Raw genomic sequence first — 24,416 nt, 5'->3', positions numbered from 1 at the left:
CACACACACACACACACACACACACACACACACAATGTTGGTAGCAGATGTTCATTCAAGCACAAACGCAACCAATCACAAACCCCAACAGGCTGCGGTTAAAGTTAAAGTAAGTGTAAGTGGTTGCACCTCTTAAATGAATCATGTGCCCTTTAATAAAGCAAATGTGCACCTAAACAAGATCTACTCGCACGATGGACCAAATGTGCGAAGTCTTCTGAGAGCGTTTCAGGACGGGCCTGTAGAGCGAGTGTTCAGCTGTGAGACGAGACGTCTGAGGAACTGCTGCTGTTGCTGTTGGTGGTCTGAGCTCGCTTGATGTACAGGTTCAGTAACTTCATCTGTTGGAGACAAAACAGGGACATTACAGGGTTTTATCGCTCACTAAAACCAAAACCATCCCAAAAAATCATATAATTTATTAGATTTTAGCTAGTAGACAATTTCTTAGCTTAATTTGAAGTTGAATTACGGATTGAACTAAAATAATTACCGTATTTTCCGGACTAGTCACACTTTTTTTCATAATTTGGCTGGTCCTGCGACTTATATATCAAAATTAATTCATACTGACTGATGCCCCGTTTACACGAAGGAAAGACGCAGATATTTCCCTGCGGTTTGGCCCCTCATTTACACGAAAACCCCGTTTTTATCACAGAAAACGATTATTTCTGTTCTATTAAAACTCCGGCCAAAGTGGAGATTTCTGATAACGCCGGTCATGTGTTGCCGTGTCGACTGGGAGAAACGGGGTTTTAGGTTCTCAAACGTCACATTATGCGCCAGAAAATGCTTAACGTCATGTGAGCGCTCATAGGTTTGGCAGAGTTATGATCATAGACGGCGTATTTATGCGGGCTGATGTAAATGACAACTTTTTTGAAAACGATGTTGTGTGCACGATGTTATTATAGAAAATGGAGGGGGGGAATATTCGTTTCTCTAAATACCCGGCTATGTGTAAATGTGGCCGAAGTCACACTTTTCTTCATAGTTTGGCTGGTCCTGTGACTTATAGTCAGGTCCAACTTATATATATATAAAAAAATGTATTATTAATTTTAATATAGAGCAGCATTAAAGGATTAGTTCACTTTAAAAAAAACTTTTGCTGATAATTTACTCACCCCCATGTCATCCAAGATGTCCATGTCTTTCTTTCTTCAGTCGAAAAGAAATGAAGGTTTTTGATGAAAACATTCCATGATGTTTCTCCATTTAATGGACTTCAATGGGGTCCAAACAGTTCAAGGTCCAAATGTGAGTCTCAATGCAGCTTCAAAGGGCTTTAAACGACACCAGACGATGAATAAGGGTCTTATCTAGCGAAACGATCGGTCGTTTCAATAAATAAATAAAAAAGTTTAAGTTTTATAAGCACAAATGCTCGTCTTGCTCTGTTCTGTGATGACTCTGTTCCTAAGACCTTTTAAACGTAATTGCGTATAACGTGACGTCACGAACGCGCATCACAGAACAGAGCAAGGCGAGCTTTTGTGCTTATAAAACTTCAACTTTTTTATTTATTTATTGAAATGAGCGATCGTTTCGCCCTTATTCATCGTCTGGTATCTATCGTTTAAAGCCCTTTGAAGCTGCACTGAAACTGTCATTCGGACCTTGAACTGTTTGGACCCCATTGAAGTCCATTATATGGAGAAAAATCCTGGAATGTTTTCATCAAAAACCTTCATTTCTTTTCGACTGAAGAAAGAAAGACATGGACATCTTGGATGACATGGGGGTGAGTAAATTATCAGCAAAAGTGTTTTTAAAAGTGAACTAATCCTTTAATGCTCTATGCTGCTCCTGTAACAGTGTAACAAAAACTGTTAACTGAAACATTAACTTAAAGACAACTGAGAAAGACTGAACACAAACAAAATGGCCCCCAAAAGAAAATCCTATTCTGCAGATTACAAACTGGAGGTAGTCAAATATGCAGCCGAAACCGGTAATCGAGAAGCAGAAAGAAAGTTTGGAGTGAGTGAGAAACTTGTGAGGAACTGGCGAAAAGCAGACGTTACTCTAACCGTACTGAAGAAAACAAAGAAAGCTAATCGCTAAATAAGCTAATATTTTATATCTAATAAAAAGCTAATAAGCTAAATAATGAATTTGCAGACGGGCCTTCTGGGTGTTAGCGCTTCATGCAACGCAACCGCCTCTCTATCAGACTTTGTGAAATAAATTTCTAAATAGTCCAGTGCGACTTGTATATTTATATTGTACTTTTTTCCTCTTCATGACGCATTTTTTTACTTCTAGTCTGGAAAAAACAGTAATACTAAAAACTATTTAGACAGCAACGACAAAAAAACAGCATCATACAGTACTGTTCAAAAGTTTGGGGTCAGTAAAATAGTTTTAAATAAATGAATACTTTTATTCAGCAAGGATGCATTAAACTGATCAATAGTGACCATAAAGAAATTACGAAAAATGTCAGTATCAAATAAATGCTGTTCTTTTGATCTTTCTACTCAACGAATCCTGATAACCAAAATGTATCAGTTTCCACAAAAATATAAAAGCAACAAAACTGTTTTCAACTCTGAAAGTAATCATAAATGTTTCTTGAGCATCAGATCATCATATTAGAGTGATTTCTGAAGGATCATGTGACACTGAAGACTGGAGTAATGATGCTGAAAATTCAGCTTTGATCACAGGAATAAATTACACTTTACTATATATTCACATAGAAAACAGTTGTGTTAAATTGTAATAATATTTCACTTTTTTACTGTATTTTTGATCAAATAAATGCAGCCTTGATGAGCAAAAGAGACCTATTTTAAAAATAGAGAGAATGCATTGCAACAAGAAACCACAAGATGGTAGACAAAATATTGATTATAAAAAGACTTTAAAATATTTAAAACTAAACATATATGTGTTTTTGAACATGAAACCGTATATATGAATATATACTGATGATATCTGACCTTGCTGCCGGTCAGCTGCTGTAGATGAGGCTTCAGATCTTCACCGATGATTGAATAAATGGCCACCAAACAAAAAACACTGGCCTTGCGTACACTGCTCTCGGTGTTATCATAACCCTGAAACACACACACACACACACACGTTCATCTCGCTGTCTGTCTCTGCATCAGTTCTTGTGTGTGTGTGTTAGGGCTGTCACTTTTGTGAAAAAATCCTGTTAGATTTTTGAGACATTAGTGTTCATTGAATCGATTGTAAAATCGATTTCCCATGTCTAAAGACGTTTCCATTTTAACACCAAATATAGGCAAATCCACGGACAACTAACAGGCATTAGGACGAGCGTAAAGAGGCGCTTGAGACGCACAAGTCAGCAATATTCCTGATGATTTATTGGCGTGACGTTTCGTGCACAATGACAAACAGGAGCGCAACATTCAGGGATTGAGATTAACACCCTCAACCCGCCAACTGCGGGTAAAAATGAACTTTGGCGGGAAACGCTGTCAAATCACGAGCCAATCTGGCGTGTTTCTATGTTTACTCACTTTGCTGGGGAAGCCAAATCTGCGTGGATTTAGCGCAAATACGCAACTCGTGAGTCCTCATGATATATTAAATACAGCGTATTGCAGAATCTGCTCATTTCTGGCTTACTTGAACACACACGTCACTAAGCAACAAATAACGGTGCGCTTGTTCACTTGCATTGAAGTAATAGCGAATATTAAAAAGCATTTGGTTAACAGAAAAGACATTGTTATTTTCCAACATCCTACATGTTCTGTGTACTGTATTGATCTGTCCACCTAAAACACATTTTTGGTAAAAAAAAAAAAAATTAGAGATGCACCGATTACAATTTTCTAGGCCGATCCCGATTCCGATTTTTCCTTGTTTGACCTGCCGATACCGATTTCATTTTTTCAAACCACTTTACAGCACACACAAATATTTATTTTCTATCTTCTCTTTAATAGAACATTTTGCATAGAACATTTTTTAACAGATAATCGCTATAAAATAGAACTATATAAATTACTCCTGGTGTGGGAAATTCACACACATCTAAAGTGCAGTGTTATGGAAGAACCATTTCCTTCTTTTCACATCCAATATCCAACTAAAACAATTTGATATTTAGCAAACTAAACTTCTGTATGAAAACAGGTAATGACAATAAAATAATATATAAATAACAAATAAAAATAAAATAAATATTGCCTTGCAGTATAAAGATATTTCTCTCTCTCTCTCACACACACACACACACACACACACACACACACACACACACACACACACACACACACACACACACACACACACAGGCCTATTGCAATCACTTGTACATCAATGGCAATATATTTCTCAAACAGTTCTTCTCTCATCTGACACATGTCCAGCCAAGCAGGACAAGTGGAGCATGTGCAGGGAAACGATTGGGAAATGATAAAAACAAGTTTTAATGGGTAAATTTTCTATAAATATTTTTGTCTCTTCATTTTCTTTCTTTCTTTGACATAGCCTAGCCTACTTCAGTTCTTGTTAAAACACACCAGACATGCAAATTCTGTGCATTTTGGGCACTTTTTGGATGAAATCATATTTATTTTGTCCATCAAAAGTGAGCTTTCACTTAAATGGAGCGCAGCAAAAATGGACTCGATTGGCGCCGAAACCCGCGCTTCACTGTTGCTCACGCGACGCTCCTGCTCGACGCTCACGCGCGGCTCCGGCTCCCGGTGTGAATGCACTCATTGATTAACGCACGCCGAACAAACAAAAAAACGCGCTGCTCCCGCTTGCGGTGTGAAACGGCTGTAATTCATGAGGTTTCCTACATGTACGCGTTCCGTGTGCACGTGTGATGCTGATGTTGCGCGATGTTAATCATGCGGCGTCCGAGTGCATTTGACCGGCATAAAATCGGATTATGTCAGACTGACCGGCCGGTCGCCGATCATGGCCGATCACGTGAAAATCGGCCGATTCCGGTCACCAGCCGATCAATCGGTGCATCTCTAGTTAAAATCGATTCCCTATTTTCGTTTTCGATACTTGTGTTGGTTGGTCCGATCGATTGTGCAATCGATTTTCGCACGTTAAGTGACAGCCCTAGTGTGTGTGTGTGTGTGTTTATACCTGTAACAGTCCTGGGATAATGTCAGGCAGAAGCTGACCCAGGGAATCCTGGGGAATCCGCTCGATTACTTTGGTCTGCATCTTAATGGCGGCGAGGTTGATGGGATAGTCGGCCGTCTGGATGATGGGACACAGAACTTTGATGCACTGCTCGGGGTGGATTGATCCGGCCAGCGTGGAGGCCGTTTCTTCTGCGGCCCGAACGACCTGTGGAGCACATTATAAAAACATTAAAAACACGACCTCCAGACGACCTCCTCCTCCTCGGATGATGTCAGAGGTCAAGAAGGCCTGACCTCAAGGCCTCTCACTGTCCACAACAATACATCAAGGTCATGTGGGCTAAGATGTTTCCTCTGGTACATCTGCTGAAATGTTATCAAAGTTTTGATAATTAACCGCATATCAGGATTAATATAGTAACATAAGACCATAAATATTTTTTCCCCCCTTACTTCTAAAATAAATGTAAAAAAAAAAGTCTCATTGTCCACAGTGCCGCTGCTAGCCATTTTGGTGCCCTAAGCATAATTCCTTTATGATGTCCCCATGCCCCCCCTAAAAAAAAAAAAAAATTTATTTAGGATTTTCATTTAGGGGGGCTAAGCCCCCAATGAGGGTATGATTTATAAAAAAAATTTAAAAAGCTAAAAAGTAACACTTTAGATTAGGGTCTAATGCTTACTATTAACTAGTTTCATTACCATGCAATTAGGGCTGGGCGATTAATCGCACGATATTGTTATGCGCATCTAATCAGTAAAGCCGGTTCCTTGATTAGTAGTAAATCACCTTCACCTGCTTTCAGATGGAAGATATGATGCAGATATGACTCTATGAGTGTTAAATTAACACTCAAGAGTGTTAAAGGTAATGAGATAATTAAGTGATTAATTTAGTGATCATTGAGCATTATTGAAGACACCTGATGATAACAAGCAGAATCACTGAAGGAGAAAATCTAAAATTGTAAGCCACCGTTATGGCGATCAGTGTTTGCTTTAGTTGGGCTCTTGATCCTTATACTTTAAGTTTAAATTTTGTTTGTCTGCTGTTATTGATTTATAACAGTTAAAAGAACAAAGAAAAGTGTGATCTGATAGTGTTGGTTATGATTTGACATGATCATGCTGTGATCTGAAAAATGAAACTCATTCAGATGATCTGGTTTAACTTGATAGCAACAGTATAGTGATTCTACAGCATATGATAGTTGTATTTTTCTTATAATCCAAAACATTTAATAAAAATTGTTCTGTTCAAATCACTTTCAAATGCAAATTATTTAGAAACACAGACATCAATAATCAGCCTGTGAATCTCAACCGTGGTGACAATAATAATCCTTGTTGCCACCAATCACAACTCATTAATGGCTCCCATCATGCATTGCGGTATGTATAAATTATGATCTGATTTGTCCATGTAATTCACTTTTCCTAATTTAATATTCTGCTTGTCACCATTGTTGAGATGCATTGACTGAATCTTGATATCTATGTGTGCCTACAAGAAAGTTTTTTTTTTTTTTTTTTACAACCTTTAAGAAATCCTTTATATTATATCTCAAATTTTTGATATATATGCAGAATCTCAGTTATGCTGTAACCAACAGCATTAATCACAAACAATTAGTTCAAATGATGAAAGTCATAATATAACCAACATCATTAGATCTTTTTTGTTTTTCTTTGTTCATCTGGCAGTTATAACTCAGATACAACAGCCGAACAAAATCTAAAGTTAATAATCTAAGGGTCAAGAGCCCAACTAAAGCAAACACTCATCTCCATAATGGTGACCTGAAATTCCGGTTTTCTCCTTCAGTGATTCTGCTTTAGGTGTCTTCAATAATGCTCAATCATCACTCAATTAATCACTCAAATATCTCATTAACTTTAACACTCTTGAGTGTGGACTCATATACACTCCCAGGTGTGTTCATTTAACACTGAGTTTTTGCTGTGTACAAAGAGCCGTAGTTAACTGACAAGCTGAGCCATATCGCATTAAATATCGTTGGCGATATGTCCTCGATTTTAATGCGATTTGGCTCAGCTTGTCAGTTAACTACGGCTCTTTGTAGTAAATGCCGCTCCATCTGAAAGCAGGTGAAGGTGATTTACTACTAATCAAGGAACCGGCTTTACTGATTAGATGCGCATAACAATATCGTGCGATTAATCGCCCAGCCCTACATGCAATGGCATGGTTTTATAATCACTGGGATCCCGAAATTGAGGCAGGTTAGTTAGGGGTGTTCGGGGGAAATTTGGGATTTTTCTGAACTACAGATGTGCATTTTAAAGATGTTGTGAAGGCAAAAAAAAAAAAAAAAAAATTCGATAACAACAGCTTTAAAACTATGTCAGTGGGCAGCTGATTATTTTTCTCTCCTCATCAGCATCACACTCTTTTTCTCTTTGTTTTTATCTTGCCCTGTCTCTTCCCCTCCTAAAGTTGGATTTTTTAATTTACTAAAGGTTACAATTTGTATTTTATTCTCAATATGTACACATTCATTATAAATCCTGTGCCTAAGATGATGAAAACGGCTTTGTTCATGTTTCTTGTCCCCTCACAATGACAGTAGCCTAAACTATTACACTAGGCTACATGTTACATATAGGCCTATTTTCAGTTCAAAATGGCGAAATTAGACAAAACTATATTAGTTTGCCTAATTATTTTTTGTCATTCGTTTAACATTTATGACCTAAAAAAAAACTGTCAAATAAAGTTAAGTTTAGCTACTTACATCTTATCTCGCACTTGACCGTACACTGAAGCGTCGAGTTGCACTGTTAAAATTCGCGCTCAGCGTCTGTGAACATAAAGCCCGCCTACTTTGATTTGATTGGTCATCTCAAATATTCTGACATTGACGAGCAGTGACAGACCAATGATGAACACACACATGAACACATCACACACACACACACACACCCTGTCCTGTGTTTCTGACGTGCTCTCTGTCTCTGCTCGGCGCCGCTGCGGAATGAAGAGGAAGAACGCGCTGAATCTGATTATAACAAGAAGTTTGATGATTGGTTTTTCATTAGGCTATTTTTGGTGCCCCCTCAGCACTTGGTGCCCTACGCACAGCGCGTGATGCGCGTGGTGGGAGCGGCGGCGCTGATTGTCCACAATAATATTTCAAGTTCATGTTTGTTAATATGTTTCCTGTGTTTATATTTTCTGCTTTCCTATGTTATATCAGGGTTAATATAGTTACATAAAAACATTTTCCTTACTTATAAAATAAATGTTAACTGAAATTTGCCACCATTTCTCATTTTCATTCAGTTTTACTTAACTTACTAAAACTGTTTTTTTTTTACTATACGGACATATAGAGAATAATAATAATAAATAATAAAGGTTGTTTTTTTAAATCATAACAAAATGACAAAAAAATTTACTGAAATAAAAATGAAACCAAAAAATATATAAATAAAAACTAATTAAAAATATTAATAAAAACTATATCATTGATACTAAAATAAGTATGTTTAATTTATTAAACCATATAGTAAATACAATTATTATAATTAGGTAAAACAAATAAAATTTCATAAGTTCCAGAAGTTAAGGGTTCCTAGACTTTTTAGCCAATGAATTTGCATGACTTTTCTGGTTGTTCATAATTTACAGATCTTTATATATATATTTGTAATAAAATATTTCTTACTCAATTTTTACCAAATAGAATATTTTAGCATAACTAGAAAATTGTATATTCCTAATAGAAATGTCCATGGACTTTAAATATATTAGATATATATATAAATCACACTTTTTAAAATAAGCCCAGTGTTGTTTTACTATCATTGATATGCTATTATATATTTTTTAGATTACTTTTATATTTTAATTTTAGTTCAAATTTGAGTAATTTTGTCATCTTTTTATTAATTTTTTATATGCCTATATACTTTATTTAATTTTAGTTTTTAGTTTTAGTTTATTTAGTTTGTTGTTTTACTTATTTGCCTTGGCTGAAATAAACTAGCTGAAATAAAATAAGTTATTTTATATTTCATTTTATTTCAGGTAACATTTATTTTATCAAAACTAATCATTTTTTTTCCGTGGTTTTAGTTAATGATGATAAAAATAAATAATAAATAGCCTTCCTCATATATATCATTTATGGGAATCCTGGTTCTTCATAGAGAAAGTGCAGTTTTTAGTTTTTTGTACTTTATATTATAATTAATGCTTGTTTTGTCCTCTTTAAGGCTGTTTTAGAGAGAGAGAGAGAGAGAGAGAGTGAGTGTGTCTCGCTCACCTCTTTATGACAGTCTTTATGGGCCTCCAGTGTCTTCATGATGGTGAGTTCTGCATAGTTCTTGAAGCGCGCTGGTTGACCTCGCATGATCTCCTTCAGGACACGCAGCGCCAGCGCTCGGATGGTGTGCTGTGGACACACACACACACATCATCATCATCTGTTTGTTCTGTTGCGCATCTGGGGTGTGTTTCCCGTACAACACCGTAACTCGTGCTTCACTACTATAGTCGACGCGTCGTTGAAGAAATCCACTAACTGTTTCCCAAAACCATATTGTCGCAAATTGATCGTTCAACCACATTGGGTAATGATTTAGTAATAACTTATTTTAATGAATCTGTTTGAGGTCCAATTAATGCGAGATGTTTTGCTATAAATTAGAGACATGCATCTGAGGAATATTTCTAATTTTTCTCAGTTATTTCGCTTTATTTCCAGATTCGATCATAGTCTCGTTCACACACACTAGAGCTCGTTCACACACACTAGAGGAGCTCGTTCACACACACTAGAGCTCGTTCACACACACTAGAGCTCGTTCACACATGCACACTCTTCACAAACGACACTTTAAATCTCTTGACAAACTAAAAGACGTAAATGACATTTGTATACACTCTAAATAAAAGACACAGGTTGCACTGAATGTCAGTTTGCTTATTTTCCTCAAGATAATGACGTATTGAGTCCACATGTCATGAAAACAAGAAACTGCTTCTAACCACAGCTCGAGATCTGTCGCTCACACACACACACCTCTGCGATGCTGTTTGCGAATGTTCGTTGTAACGATGGTTTCGGGAAACACGACTCGTTGAACTGCCGATAACGACGGAACTTGCGACCATAGTTGGCTAACGATGCTTTCGGGAAACACACCCCTGTATGAGTGTGTGTGATGAAGACGAGCGTGTCTCACATCTTTATCTCCCAGCGTCTCCAGCAGCAGCAGAAGCATGGTTTTAAAGTGCTCCTCCCACAAGGCCAGACTGTCGTCGCGCGTGACCTTCAGCAGCTCCAGCAGAGCGGCCCGCCTCTCCTCCACACGCTCGCTGTGATTGGACAGCTCCTTCAGCAGGTCACCAACCATCTCCAGGGGCTGCCCGGGTCCTGACCAATCAGAGTCCACCACAAGAAACACACACTGACCTGGCAGTCTGAACACTCAGTTCATACTGTGCTCGTTTTGTTTGGCTAGTTTGGTTATTTGTTTGGCTATTAACATCCCTGCGTTTAAAAGACGTCTAATAGCCATCCAAACACAGCCCAAACGTTTAAAACAAGGCAAAATTCAAAAGTAATAAAAACATAACGGTTCATTATGTAAGGTCTATATACACCACTGAAAACATAGTTATGTATATTATATTGCATTTCTGTCAACAGATCCTCCTAAATATTACACACTGCACCTTTAAAATAGCTTGAATTGCCAATACCCAGCGAACATCCCTGCGTTTAAAAGACGTCTAATAGCCGTCCAAACACAGCCCAGACGTCTAAAACAAGGCAAAATTTTGGCTGTCAGTGAAAATTTTATAGACGCCCAAAAATAGACTAGTCGTTTCATTTCATTTCTTTGTTATCTAAGTCTATTTTGGGCTATGGTTTAGGCGTCTATTAAATTTTCACTGACCGCCCAAATTTTGCCTTGTTTTAGACGTCTGATGTTTGGACGGCTATTAGATGTCTTTTAAACGCAAAATTGCTTGCTGGGTATTGGCTATTTAAGCTATTTTAAAGGTCTGTCGACAGAAATGCAATTTTATATACATAACTATGTTTTCAGTGGTGTATAAAAACCTTACATAATGAACCGTTATGTTTTTATTACCTTTGACTGAGTTATATCTATCTACACACACCGCGGGTCCCCTTACAAGGACATGTTTCTACAGTGGCCCTAAACGGACAAACGCGTTTCATCACTATGTTGTTCTTCGTGCAAAGACGCTAGCTAAAGTCAGGGAATAAAACACTGGCACAATGATGGACAAGTAACAATAATATTTGCAATAACATTGTTTTACTGAATAATTAAGTTAACCTAATTTCTTAATTTATCTTTGTAAAGAAACCTCATTGCTAAACTGGCTACTCTCTGCTGTCTCAGACGATGACATCACTTCCTGTCGGCCACCGTAACTTCTGCTGGTTGCAATTCGCAACGTCACCACTAGATGCCGCTAGAAATCACACACTGAACTTTTAAGGCATGACGACATTTTTTTTCAAGGAAAAAACATTTAAATATGTCATTTTGGTGATCAAAGCGGTGATAAAATGACTGACTACGGGGGAACTTTATTTCTTTTATCCTATTCATCTCGGGTGTCTTGCCTCAGAGTTCATGGTAAATCTGTTTTGACATGTTTATACATGATCTAGAGAGGCGTTAAATGATATTTTCATTTACAGAAACTGACTTGTGCTCTTCAAACCGTTCAAAACATCGCCATACCTGCAGAAAAACCTTTGGGGTGCATGATCTTGTTTTCTCCACAGTCCTGCTGAAGACCTGAAAGAAGAACCCAAAGACGTTGGCCTGTTTCTGTGAACATCACGAAGAGATTCTCCAGTAGATGTTTGTTCGTTTACCCTCTCGGATCTGCTCCCCGTCGTCGAACACGGCGAGCGCTCCCTTCTCGTAGGCGCTGATGTCGCTGTAGTTGTAGGGGTTGTACTCGCGTGTCCACGGGCCGCTGAACGATCGAGGGGACGGTGTGTTTAATAGTGACGTCTTGTTGTCCAGCGCCGTCCGGCCTCCCTCCAGACGAGGATCCACACCAGACGACGCCACACCGGTCTGAATGACAAACATGGTTATTTAACTTTAACCTGAGTGATTATAACATTTAATTAATCCAAACTTTTTTTTATTGTTAAAATCCCCCTGTAGTCAACAACTGTATCTCTTTTAACTCACCAAAATGACATATCTAAACGTTTTTCCTTGGGAAAATTCTTTATGCCTTAAAATAGCTTGAATGTAACTCGACACCCTTGCCTCATTTAGTATGCACGGTTCTATGAATATGCAAATGAGCCCCGCCTCCACTCACTCACTCAGCTCAGAGATCCACTGGTTGACGATCACACGTTGATCTGATTGGTTACAAGGTCGTTTGTGACGTCAGAAACACCAGCGATTTCAAACCGTGTTTTTGAGACTGTCTTTGGTTCACTGCAGTTTTAAGGAGGAAATACTCAGCAATGCTGTCGACTTATGAACTTACACATGGTTTGTGTTAAAGCGTATTAAAAACACCACATAGACACATAAACAACATCACAAACTGAATTTTCACCACAGGGGGACTGTACATTTTATGTAGTTGCTTTCTCAAAATGGTCACATTATTTATGTTGTTTTATCTTAATATAAATTAATTAGGGCCGGGACTCGATTAAAAAAATTAATCTAATTAATTAGAGGCTTTGTAATTAATTAATCGAAATTAATCGAATTTTAATCGCATAAATATTTGACCTGAGAACTGTGAGAAGTAATTTTTTTCACATGGATTTTTAGTATACCATTGAATAATGACTGCATACATAAGCTTAAGCAACAAAATATTGTTTATTTTTGTTCAACCAAGTCCAGCAGACCAGTGCAATTTTTGCCATTAAGTGTAGCAATAGCATATTGCAACAAAATAGCATATTGCTACACTACACTAATAGCACTACACTAATAGCCATAATAGCCATTAAGTGTAGCAATAGCATATTGCAACAAAATAGCATATTGCTACACTACACTAATAGCAATAGCGAATTCCTTGTTGCATAGTTTGCACACAACCATGCTCTTATCGACGCGTCCATCCGTTCGTTTTTTGTAACAACATTTCCCAGCCACCGGCCAACCAAAGCGATCTCGTCAGCTTCTTCGTCATGAACGCTAGTTGGTGCGCCAGTATAATCGGTCCGCCGAAACTCATCCAGTGAGAAACGTTCCGCGGTGCAAAAATAAGTGCGATTAAAAATTATTTTTTGTGTAATTAATTAACGCGTTAAAGTGTGTAATTAATTAATCTTAATTAACGCGTTAAAGTCCCGGCCCTAAAATTAATATATATTAATCATACTTTTTAAAATAAGGCTGGTGTTATTTTAGTAGTGCTGATATACTATTATAGCTTTTGTTAATCTTTGGATTAAGATTATTTTTATATTTTCTGTTTTTTAATTTTAATTTTAGTTATAAATTTGAGTAATTTTTTAATTTTATTTAGTTTGTTATTTTAGTTAATGAGAAAAGTTGTCAACTAGCTGAAATAAAATATTTTATTTCAGTTAATGTTTATTTTATTAGAAGTAATAATGATTTTTTTCATGGTTTTAGTAACTTGTAATAAAATAAACATAAATATTTATTATCATTAAAGCTGCAGTCCGTAGCTTTTTTGGGTTAAAAATGATCCAAAATACATATTTGAGCAAGTACATAACCAGCCAGTGTTCAAAACTCTCTGCTTGCCTTAAAAACGATTCAAAGCGGTAAGCTTGTAATAATGTTTTTAATTCCAGTGGTACTGGTGGATTTCCGCGGGAGATTCGAGCATGTCTTTGCGTCATTACGTCACATCTGTACACACACACACATCTGTACACACACACATCTGTACACACACACATCTGCACACATAAAGAAGAGTCTCTGCTAGCATAAGCTATATTGAGTGTGAGGATGCTGGAGGTGGAGATTTATAGCCTTTTCTCACAGCACTTGATATAATTAAACTTATTAATTTGATGGCGGATCCAGAAAGGTTCAAACGACGATCACCAGAGACAACTAGAGACTCACCCGCTGTAAAATACAGAAGACTTCGTTCGGACTTCGGAGCGGCTACAGACAAAAAGAGACTGCAACCGGACACATGCGAAAACACGGATAATATCAGAAGGACATTACATGTAGTCACGCAATGCTGACGCTGTTAACATTAACAATTTGAGAACAGAGTATAATTTGCACGGTTTTGCGTGATATGATAAGCGATTTTTAGATTTAATCAGCGCGATTTACTGCAATGTCAGAACCAGAACAAAAGTGGATGTTTCTTACTTGTTCAGATTACATTTTCCGGTGAAAATTATTATGTTGGTCATACTTTCAAAAAGTATAATCTGTGATTGTGAATGCCAGTATCCACACCGGCGGTGACTGACACACACACCTTCCTCAAACACTGTGTTCATCCGCGCTGTGCCGCGCCGAGGCACAACTCACGTAAAGTTGATAACTCCGCGAATGACTGCAATTGCAGATTTCGAACAGAGATGGCGACTAAGAGGAAAAACTGCGGACTGCAGCTTTAACTAAAATTTTCTTAAAAGTCGCTGAAACTATAACTATAAACAATGAAACTATTGCTGGTTACGGGCCACAAGCTGCTAACACAACAAGTTTTGCAGTATAAACAACTTCATGCAGAACTAGATCAGCGGAGCAACAGATTGAGGTCGTACTCACCGGATCTTCCCTCTTGCCGTCACGTTTGATGGGCTCGAGGATTTCCTCCTGACTGCGGAAACTGAAGCTCTGGATGGCTTCGGTTACGCCTCTCAGAGAGCTGAAGATCTCCTCAGAGTTCATGTTCTCAGTGTCGTACTCCAGCATACTGTAAACACACAGTGAGGTGTGACTCCATACACACTGATTTCAACATATAACACACACAGGACGGCACACAGACACAGATGAATGTGTTTTCTGCTCAGCTGCAAAGGAAAAGTGACACATCTTAAATGTTTCATACAAACTTCTGCATTCGCCACGAGTCCCATGAAGCAAAGCGGCGGAAACAAAACAAATCGGGTGGATGAGAGACAGAAAGACGCCACAAAAGTGATGAAAATGTGGGACAGATTCTCACTTCGCTAAAATTTTCGGGATTTTACTCTTAAGACAAGACACTACAGGTAAATAGTGTAAAAAATGTAAATAATCGACACAGTACATTAAGACAATTGTTTTTTCTTTTCTGAAATGTTGTTTAAATATGCAAATGAGGCAGAATTTAATCAGAAAACCAAACTGATTGGATGAAGCCAGGCTCAAAATCCATGTTTGATTTTGTTGACATATTAGAGTTAAAGCTTTTTACAGAAAGGTTTATAACTCCATAAATCAGAAAATACTGCCAAAAAACACATTTTTACCATGTTTTAGGAATAAAGTGTTCTATAAATCAGGAATAAAACTGTAAAGTTTGGTGTACCCTAGTGAAAAATAAATATACTAAAATGTATTTGAAATACATACATTTTATGCTAAGTACACTACAAACATATTTACATATGTATGTGCTTAATATAAATACCATGCAATTGTCCTTTTATGGCGCTTTTCCATTACCAGTACCAGCTCGACTCGACTCGACTCGCCTTGGCTCGCCTCGACTCGGCTCGCTTTTCGCTCCGTTTTCCATTGCAGAAAGTACCGCCACAAATAGTACCCGGTCGTCATAGCGACGCATTTCGTTCCTCGTTGCCCCATCAAGCTCTCGCTGGATCCTCTCTTCGGCAACCAAACAAAGGAATGTCTGCACCTCCTCGTTTGACCACGGCGTATTCTTCCGAGTTGCCATAATAATAGTAGTAAGTTTAGTAACTATCTCTGGCCAAACTATTTAAAAATTGCAGGGTTATTCTGGATACTCCATCTGGCGCGTGCAATGATGACGCAGATTCTCTGTGACCAATCAGCAGTCGGCATTGTTTTCACGTCACATTTTAGTATCGGCTTAGCTCGCCTCAGCTCGCTTAGAACCTCGCCGGAGGTGGTACGAAAAAAAGTACCCGAAAGCAGGTACAGGTACAACTTTTACACAGTGGAAAACCAAACAAAGGCGAGTCGAGCCGAGCCGAGCCGAGGCGAGCTGGTACTGTGTAGTGGAAAAGCGCCATTAGTATACTAAATTTGTATACTTAAAGTCTGCTAAATTGGAACAACTAATTTTGTACTTAGTTATCCAGAAATAGTGCTGAGGTCCAACTAAAGATATACTGAAGTATATTTGATTGAGCTTAAGTCGAACTAATGCAAGAATACTCTTTAAATATCCTGTATTTAAAGACTAATAGTGACATTAAACACATTTTAGGCTTAATATTAAGAAATGTGCATTGTGCAATAAAAAATAATTCCAAATAAAGTTTAATTATAATATTTATATCACTAAAATAGTGCTCAGGCGATAGTCAGTAAATATGTTAATGGATTTGCAGTATACTTAGTATTAAATAAATGTATTTTAAATACATTTTGATATAGTTTTTTTTCACTAAGGTAAAGCGGCTGAAGTGAAGATTTCTGACTTTAAAGACATGTATTGTGATCGAAATCTACAGATGAAAACTTAACATTCACACTTAAATGTGTATTTTGGATATTTTCTTTCCACTAGTCTGAAAGAAGAATGGAAGCAAAATAGGCCAAAACCTCAAAATTGACCAGTGCATGAAAAGACAATGATTTTGCCTGAAGCGTCGCGCTTTAAAAGGACAACGCCGGCGCGAAATGAACCTTTGGTGTAATAACACATTGGTACCGAGTCGACCGTTCTCTGGGATTTGTTTTCATGATAATCGAATGTAAAGAGTTTTATCTCTAATAACTGTTTAGCTTATAACGCTAGTATATAGGGCATAGAATAAGAAGATACTTTTCAGAGACAATACCAAAGCCCGTCTACGGAAAGCCTGGCCACTCCCTATTAAGTCCTATTGTACCGAATTCTGGTTGTAGTTCCACCAGAGTTCCACTGGGGGCGATCATCCGAGTGCAAAATGAATGGGAGTCTATGGAGCTTGACGGCTAAATTTGTCTCTTTCACCCGATTGCCGTTGAGAAATCTCAGATTTGATTATAGGTTCTGCAAGTTCAACATGGGTTATAGGTCGAAAGTTGAATGAACAAGTACTTATGTCCTTTTGATTTCTTACAGGTTGAGTTGTTGTCGCCAATAACACGCTAGCATTCTGCTAATGAACGCTGATTGGTCAGTGAAGGACTGATTACGACCAGAGACACCGCTTGATGGCATCGTGGCATCCGAAGCGGGACCAATGTTAAGGCAGACTTAACTCTTCTAGCACGTGTGTTTACCTGTGTCAGCTGTGTTGTCGATGCCTCGAGAGAAAGGAAAGTGCAGAGCGCGAAAGCACCAAAGTGACTGAAGGATTGCCGTAAAGCAGTATCTCTGGTCGCACGATGTGTATGACGTCATTAACATTTTAAAAGACTTTTTAAAGCAAATAAGTGACTCTAAAAAATCTAACACCCAATAATCTGTAATTTCTTTGCATCTCCTTTCGAAAACAACATTCAAATTGCTAGACAAAAAATTATATCTTGAGAAAAGTGGATTTTGAGGGGTATATCTCCATAGACCTCCATTCATTCTGCACTCGTCCTGTGAGCGCCCTCATGTGGAGCCAGAGTGGAACTGCAACCAGTGCAGGAGCCGTAAGTTTACTGAGAGTGAAAGTTCAATAGTTGACAATACACTTTGCGTATACAGGCAGAAGCCATCTTGGAAAACAGTCTCGACCAGTCGAACCACAAACGCCGTGATAAGTGAGCTGGTCGATCGGAATTACGTTTGTGAAATCTAATTACATGGAAATGCATGAATTATATCTGTTTATTAAACTTATTAAACTCACTTAGCACGGCGTTCGTGGTTCGACTGGTCGAGACTGTTTTCCACTGACTTTATAAAGCATCTTCTTATTAAACTGTCTGTACACCTAAAAAGTCCTCGATGCTTCCGTTTGCATGTAGGGACCCTCATTATGCTAGCGTGTTAGTGTGGGGGTATTTTGAGCCTTGTTAGCGATTTCTTTTTACTTATTCTATGCCCTATATACTAGCGTTATAAGCTAAACAGTTTTTAGAGATAAAACTCTCTTTACATTCGATTATCATGAAAACAAACCCCAGAGAACGGTCGACTCGGTATGAGTGTGTTATTACACCAAAGGTTCATTTCACGCCGGAGTTGTCCTTTAAAAGGGATAGTTCACCCCAAAATGTAAACTCTGTCAGTAATTACTCTCCCTCATGTTGTTCAACCCCGTAAGACTTTCGTTCATCTTCGTTCACAAATTAAGATATTTTAGATTAAATCTGAGAGCTGGATCACTCCTCCATAGGCTTCTTAAGGGATTGAAACTGGCCGGCCCAGAAAAGTTATTAAAGACATCGTTAAAATAGTCCGAGTGACTACAGTGGCTCAATCTTAAGTTTATCAAGCGACGAGAATACTTTTTGTGCAAAAAACAACAACAAAAAAACCCGACTTTATTCAACAATTCATTTCCTTCTCTGTGGGCCTCGAGATTTCACGCAGTGTAACAGCGCAGCGCTTCTGGGTTGCACGTCACACACATCCAGTGGTGGAATGTAACGAAGTACAAATACTTCGTTACTTTACTTAAGTACATTTTTCACATATCTTTACTTTACTTAAGTAGAATCAATAGTGCATACTTATTACTTTTACTTCGTTACATTTTGCAGCCATTATTATACTTTCTACTCCACTACATTTCTACAACATTCTGTTACATTTTCTGATCAGTTTTCCTCTGCCAAAACGTCATCCTGACCATCCGTTCGTCGCACGTTTGTCTCACCAGTGAAGTTTGGTTGCCATATCAACCCGGTCACACTAAATGCGTCTCTATAGCACGCAGTGTGTTTATCGTGCAATTTATACGCGGAACTTTGTTTTTACGTGCATGGGGGGGATACATTTTTGTCATTGGTTGTTGCGTTAAATCTTACCCAGATACAATAGTGCTATTTTCTGATTGGCTATTGTGTAGTTCGACGAACAACACCAGAGGAAACGCGCTTGATTCATGCCGGTTCCACAGTGAGAGCGGCGCGGCCAGAGTTTTGGGCGCTGCGGCATATTAAATATATTACAAATAGTTATTCACCGTGAGAAATACAATGTGTGGCGGGAGAGGGTGACAAAAGACCGAAATGAGTGACTGTCACGCTCAATGCGTGACACTTGAGAGCCCTGGGATTAGTATGGCAAGCCAAGAGGTTCAGAATTACGCCATAAATTAATCGCGTTTACAGCCAAACCCCGTCAAATTAAGCTTGATGTGTATATTGCCTAATTGCAAGCTTGTTCTGAAATGGTGACAAAAACTTAAAAAATAAAGTTTTTTCCATCATATTGAACATCATTATAGGATTATTAGGTTGAATGAGTTAGGATTAACTGTTAGATTAACTGAGAATAAATTGTTATGCAAGTACTTTTACTTTTAATACTTAAAGTACATTTAAAATCAGGTACTTTTTACTTAAGTAGGGTTGTCATTGTGGTACTTCTACTTTCACTAAAGTAAATATGTCTCTGGTTATTTGTACTTTTACTTAAGTACTGAGATTCAGTACTTCCTCCACCACTGCACGCATCACACACACACACACATGACCAGCGTCGGCCAATAGTGAGCCTGTGTGTGATGTACAACCCAGAAGCGCTGCGCTGTTACACTGCGTGAACTCACTCGAGGCCCACAGAGAAGGAAATGAATAGTTGAATAAAGTCGTTTTTTTTTTTGTTTTTTTTTGCGCACAAAAAGTATTCTCGTCGCTTGATAAACTTAAGGTTGAGCCACTGTAGTCACTCGGACTATTTTAACGATGTCTTTCATAACTTTTGGGCCGGCCAGTTTCGATCCCTTAAGAAGCCTATGGAGGAGTGATCCAGCTCTCAGATTTAATCAAAAATATCTTAATTTGTGAACGAAGATGAACGAAAGTCTTACAGGGTTGAACAACATGAGGGAGAGTAATTACTGACAGAGTTTTCATTTTGGGGTGAACTAACCCTTTAAAAGGAATGTTCTGGGTTCAAATAAACCCGAAACAATCCTTTAAATGTCATGCATTGAGTTTGATTTATTAGACGGCCAATCCAATGAAAAGATGGACAAGTATGTAGGAGAATCAGTGTCCTGACGCCCGGGCCGAGGTTTGTTACCTGGGCGAGTACGCCCTCCGATGAGCCCGGAGCGGGGGGGTGGTGGGGCCGGGGTGGGGGGGAGGGAGAGGAGAAGAAGCCTTTGAGCTCCAGCCCCATAAACGACTGGGCCGAGAGGAAGAGGAGGATGAAGAGAGAGCAGGGAGGATAGAGACAAAGAGGAAAGGTCGAGTGAAAGACGCTACCGTGTTCTGAGGAAACATGACTTTTGTTGTAGTGTTTATTTTCTGTTGTTTTTGGTCTATTTTGTGTCTATGGTGGTATACTGAGTTTTTGGTTTGTATATTATATGTTGTACGTTTATGTTATCGAGCTTTTAGTAGCTTCTTTGGGGTTCCCTTTCACACGACCTATATATGACCATTGTTTCTTCTGAAATTGTGTGTAAATGATATAATGATGACGTGTGAAATAAACGAAACGACGAGGGTTCGAATACTTACGGTCAGGAATCGGATAATTGTTATTAAAATAAAATTTCGATTCCTCTTATCGATTCCTTTGTGAGCATTTCAATATGACTTTAAACCAAACAAGCGTGGAATAAATTCCAACAATAAAAGTTCAATTTAAATGAGTCTTTAAGAGTCGTTGAATCATTCACTCAAACCGATTTAAAAAATGTTTTTTACTGAATTACATTTTTTTAAATAGACTGCAGAAATTAACATTTTGTCAGAAGCTTTAGTAAATTACATGTAGTTTGTTTAGTTGTCTATGCAGAATCGTGATCTCTATTTTTAAACAATAAAATCTTGATTCTCAATTTATCCAGAGTCATGCAGCTCTAGTTAGCTAAGAATATTAAGTCGTGACATTTATTTCTATAGCGCTTTATACAATACAGATTGTTTCAAAGCAACCTCACATCAATAAACAGGAAAATAACAAAGTTAATGTTGTCAAATTAATAAATTGTGAAACAAATTAAATTTCAGCTATAAAGCAGCTCTACAGAAGACAATAGAGTCATTATAATGATAGATAGATGTGTATTGTTTACCTTCTTAAATATTGTACTGTTTTTTACTGTGTTTTGTATATTGTACTGTGTTGTGTTTTGTGAAATGTGTAGCCTCCTATGGACAAGTGTTGTAAATTAGCAGTTTTGCTATAACACTAAAAAACTATTGATCTGGTTTGTCCAATGCTGTTGTTATGTCCATATCAAATAAATAAATAAAATAAAGCTAAATTCAGTTTAATGTTGATTCAATTCAGTTCAATAATAGTGCCAATGTTCCCAGTGTCAGTGCGGTTATGCTAATTGTCTATTATTTTCTTAATATTTTTTTTTTCTGTGTGTAAATTACTAAGGTAAATTGTTATTAAAATGAAAATTATTTATAAATATTTAAGGTGATTTATTTAATAAAATTGCTTAAAATAAAAAATGTATATTTAATATTAAGAATATAATAGACTGCAGTACAATAACTCTGCAGCGTTTTTCTTCTGGCTCAGATTTCATGTAGTCCTGATGATGTCACACAGATGTGTTTTGTGTGTTATTGTGTCTCCGGTGACATACCTGGGAGAAAGTCCTCCGTGCGAGCAGTTGGTGGGTGACGTGAGCGGGCTGGTGCGGGTCACGGGGTGTCTGGGAGGAGCGCGGGTCACGGGGCTGCTGGGAGATGCCTGAGACTTAAAAAAAAAAAAAAATAATGCTGTATTATGCAGGTCAGACAAGTAATTTGGTGATGTCAATTTGTAAAGAAAGACTATACACCTGCGTACACTAGGCATGTGCCGGTATCAAATGTTCATGCTGCGGTTAATAGATTGAGCTTTGATCACGGTATACGGTATTATCACGATATTTTAATTGCTCAAGAGAAACAGATGGATTGTGGGTATCTAAAAAAACAACAAGTTGCATCACAATGTGTAATTGTGATTTTCAAAACATATGGTAACTAAACAGAATTTTATTAAGTTTAGTGACAACATGTTACAATGTTTACATGCTACAATGACTGGTAGGCTACTGTTTGTATTATTCAATTAAATTCTTGGATTTGATTTCAATCTTAATTCAATATTGACTCATTTGGATAAATATTAGGTAGGCTACAGTCTGCATGTTAATTTTTCATTATATGCGGTTTTCATTATAATAACAATTATGTAATGACAAGTAAACATATAATAAATATGTAATATAGTGCACATATTTAGCCAAATACTCCTCGCTATTTTTTCTAGTCAACTAATGTGGTGGTCATTAAATGGCTTTCCTGAGGTAAATGTAACGTTCTGTGACATAACTGTTCTCCTGCAGTTTTATTGACCTCTTTCCGTGTTTGAAAAACACTGATTGATCAATATTATGTATGAGGCATATACCTTTCGGTAAGTTGTACTGTATCTTTAAATAAAAAGTAAAAGATGATTAGTTTACTTGAACTGAGGCGCTACAGCGATCTAGCCTGACTTCGTCATACTCATATTCTAGTCAGAGTGTGAGTCTGATACTGCTCCATAGGGCTTTGATTATGAGGCGTGTCGAACCAGGAAAAAAAAGACCTACAACCAATCAGAGCAACGCAGTAAGTGTTTTTTTTTTTTATGAGCTACGCAAATTGTCAACAGAACTCAACTACACACACGCTGGAAGAAGTAGTACAATAATGAGTGTTGCTTCTTTTACTTGGTCCTCCATGAGTGCGACCAAAGGAGAAACCACAACGACCACAGGGTTTTCATTGCGTCCCATCTTCTCAGCGACCATTAGTGAGCATCGAAAATACATTTTGGTCCAAAAATAACAAAAACTAGGCCTTTATTCAGCATTGTATTGTCTTCCGGTTCTGTTGTGGATCCGCGTTCAGTGACGCCGCTGACGTAAGACGCTGCTGACGTGTGTCTGGTGTGTGTGTGTGTGTGTGTGTGTGTGTGTGTGTGTGTGTGTGTGTGTGTGTGTATTCTGGTTCTGTTGTGGATCCGCGTTCAGTGCCGCTGCTGACGTAAGACGCTGCTGACGTGTGTCTGGTGTGTGTGTGTGTGTGTGTGTGTGTGTATATTCGGGTTCTGTTGTGGATCCGCGTTCAGTGCCGCTGCTGACGTAAGACGCTGCTGACGTGTGTCTGGTGTGTGTGTGTGTGTGTGTGTGTGTATTCTGGTTCTGTTGTGGATCCGCGTTCAGTGCCGCCGCTGACGTGTCTGGTGTGTGTGTGTGTGTGTGTGTGTGTATTCTGGTTCTGTTGTGGATCCGCGTTCAGTGCCGCTGCTGACGTAAGACGCTGCTGACGTGTGTCTGGTGTGTGTGTGTGTGTGTGTGTGTGTATTCTGGTTCTGTTGTGGATCCGCGTTCAGTGCCGCCGCTGACGTGTCTGGTGTGTGTGTGTGTGTGTGTGTGTGTATTCCGGTTCTGTTGTGGATCCGCGTTCAGTGCCGCTGCTGACGTAAGACGCTGCTGACGTGTGTCTGGTGTGTGTGTGTGTGTGTGTGTATTCCGGTTCTGTTGTGGATCCGCGTTCAGGCCATCCTTAAAAATATTTTGGTTTGCAGTAACAGCAAAAAAAAAAAAAAAAAGGGTCGGTAGGTAGGTCTATATATTTTTTTTTCAAGATTCAATGTAAAAAAAAGGATAATTTTGGTCATGGTGATTAGGTCGGTATGAATTTAAACAAATTTGCATATCGTGACGTCACTGACTGGGTCTTCAACCCCCATGCCTTCGGGCGCACCATTGCAAACCTCATACAGGTTATAGACCACAAACAATTTGAAATCTTTGTAAAAAAAAAAACATTTATTGCATTAATTCCAGCTGCATTCATTTGGAAAAAAATAGGCAAAAAAAAAAAAAAAAAAAAGGAGCCACTAGATTTCAATGGAAGTGGATTTTCAGAGGGAAACAAATAAATTAAAATGACTAATCTCACCAGCGCCGCGCCGACCAATTAAAACAGCGCGTTTGGCACCATTCGTTTACATTTGACCCAGACTGTTACAAGCCCCCTTTCTGGTCTAGGGGCAGGAAAGGAGGGTAACAA

The 24,416-nt window shown here is 38.2% G+C and overlaps 1 protein-coding gene across 1 annotated transcript in view; it reads right to left on the bottom strand.

Annotated features, from left to right (window-relative positions):
* The window catches only part of LOC130071443 (CLIP-associating protein 1), a 104,017-nt gene that overhangs the window by 460 nt on the left and 79,141 nt on the right, over positions 1-24,416 (bottom strand). The window contains exons 34-43 of the mRNA XM_056236279.1: positions 21,950-22,062; positions 20,419-20,523; positions 14,877-15,024; positions 11,990-12,197; positions 11,853-11,909; positions 10,311-10,501; positions 9,389-9,517; positions 5,098-5,304; positions 2,952-3,068; positions 14-341 (exon numbers count right to left, since the gene is read on the bottom strand). Coding sequence (XP_056092254.1) covers positions 255-341; positions 2,952-3,068; positions 5,098-5,304; positions 9,389-9,517; positions 10,311-10,501; positions 11,853-11,909; positions 11,990-12,197; positions 14,877-15,024; positions 20,419-20,523; positions 21,950-22,062 — 1,362 coding nt within the window. The 3' untranslated portion in view covers positions 14-254. The remainder of the gene's footprint in view (positions 1-13; positions 342-2,951; positions 3,069-5,097; positions 5,305-9,388; positions 9,518-10,310; positions 10,502-11,852; positions 11,910-11,989; positions 12,198-14,876; positions 15,025-20,418; positions 20,524-21,949; positions 22,063-24,416) is intronic.

Source organism: Rhinichthys klamathensis, unplaced genomic scaffold (genome assembly GCF_029890125.1).
Source record: "Rhinichthys klamathensis goyatoka isolate OS25496 unplaced genomic scaffold, OSU_Roscu_1.1 h1tg000444l_1, whole genome shotgun sequence".
NCBI classification, from domain to species: domain Eukaryota; kingdom Metazoa; phylum Chordata; class Actinopteri; order Cypriniformes; family Leuciscidae; genus Rhinichthys; species Rhinichthys klamathensis.
This window is presented reverse-complemented; position numbering and strand designations above follow the sequence as displayed.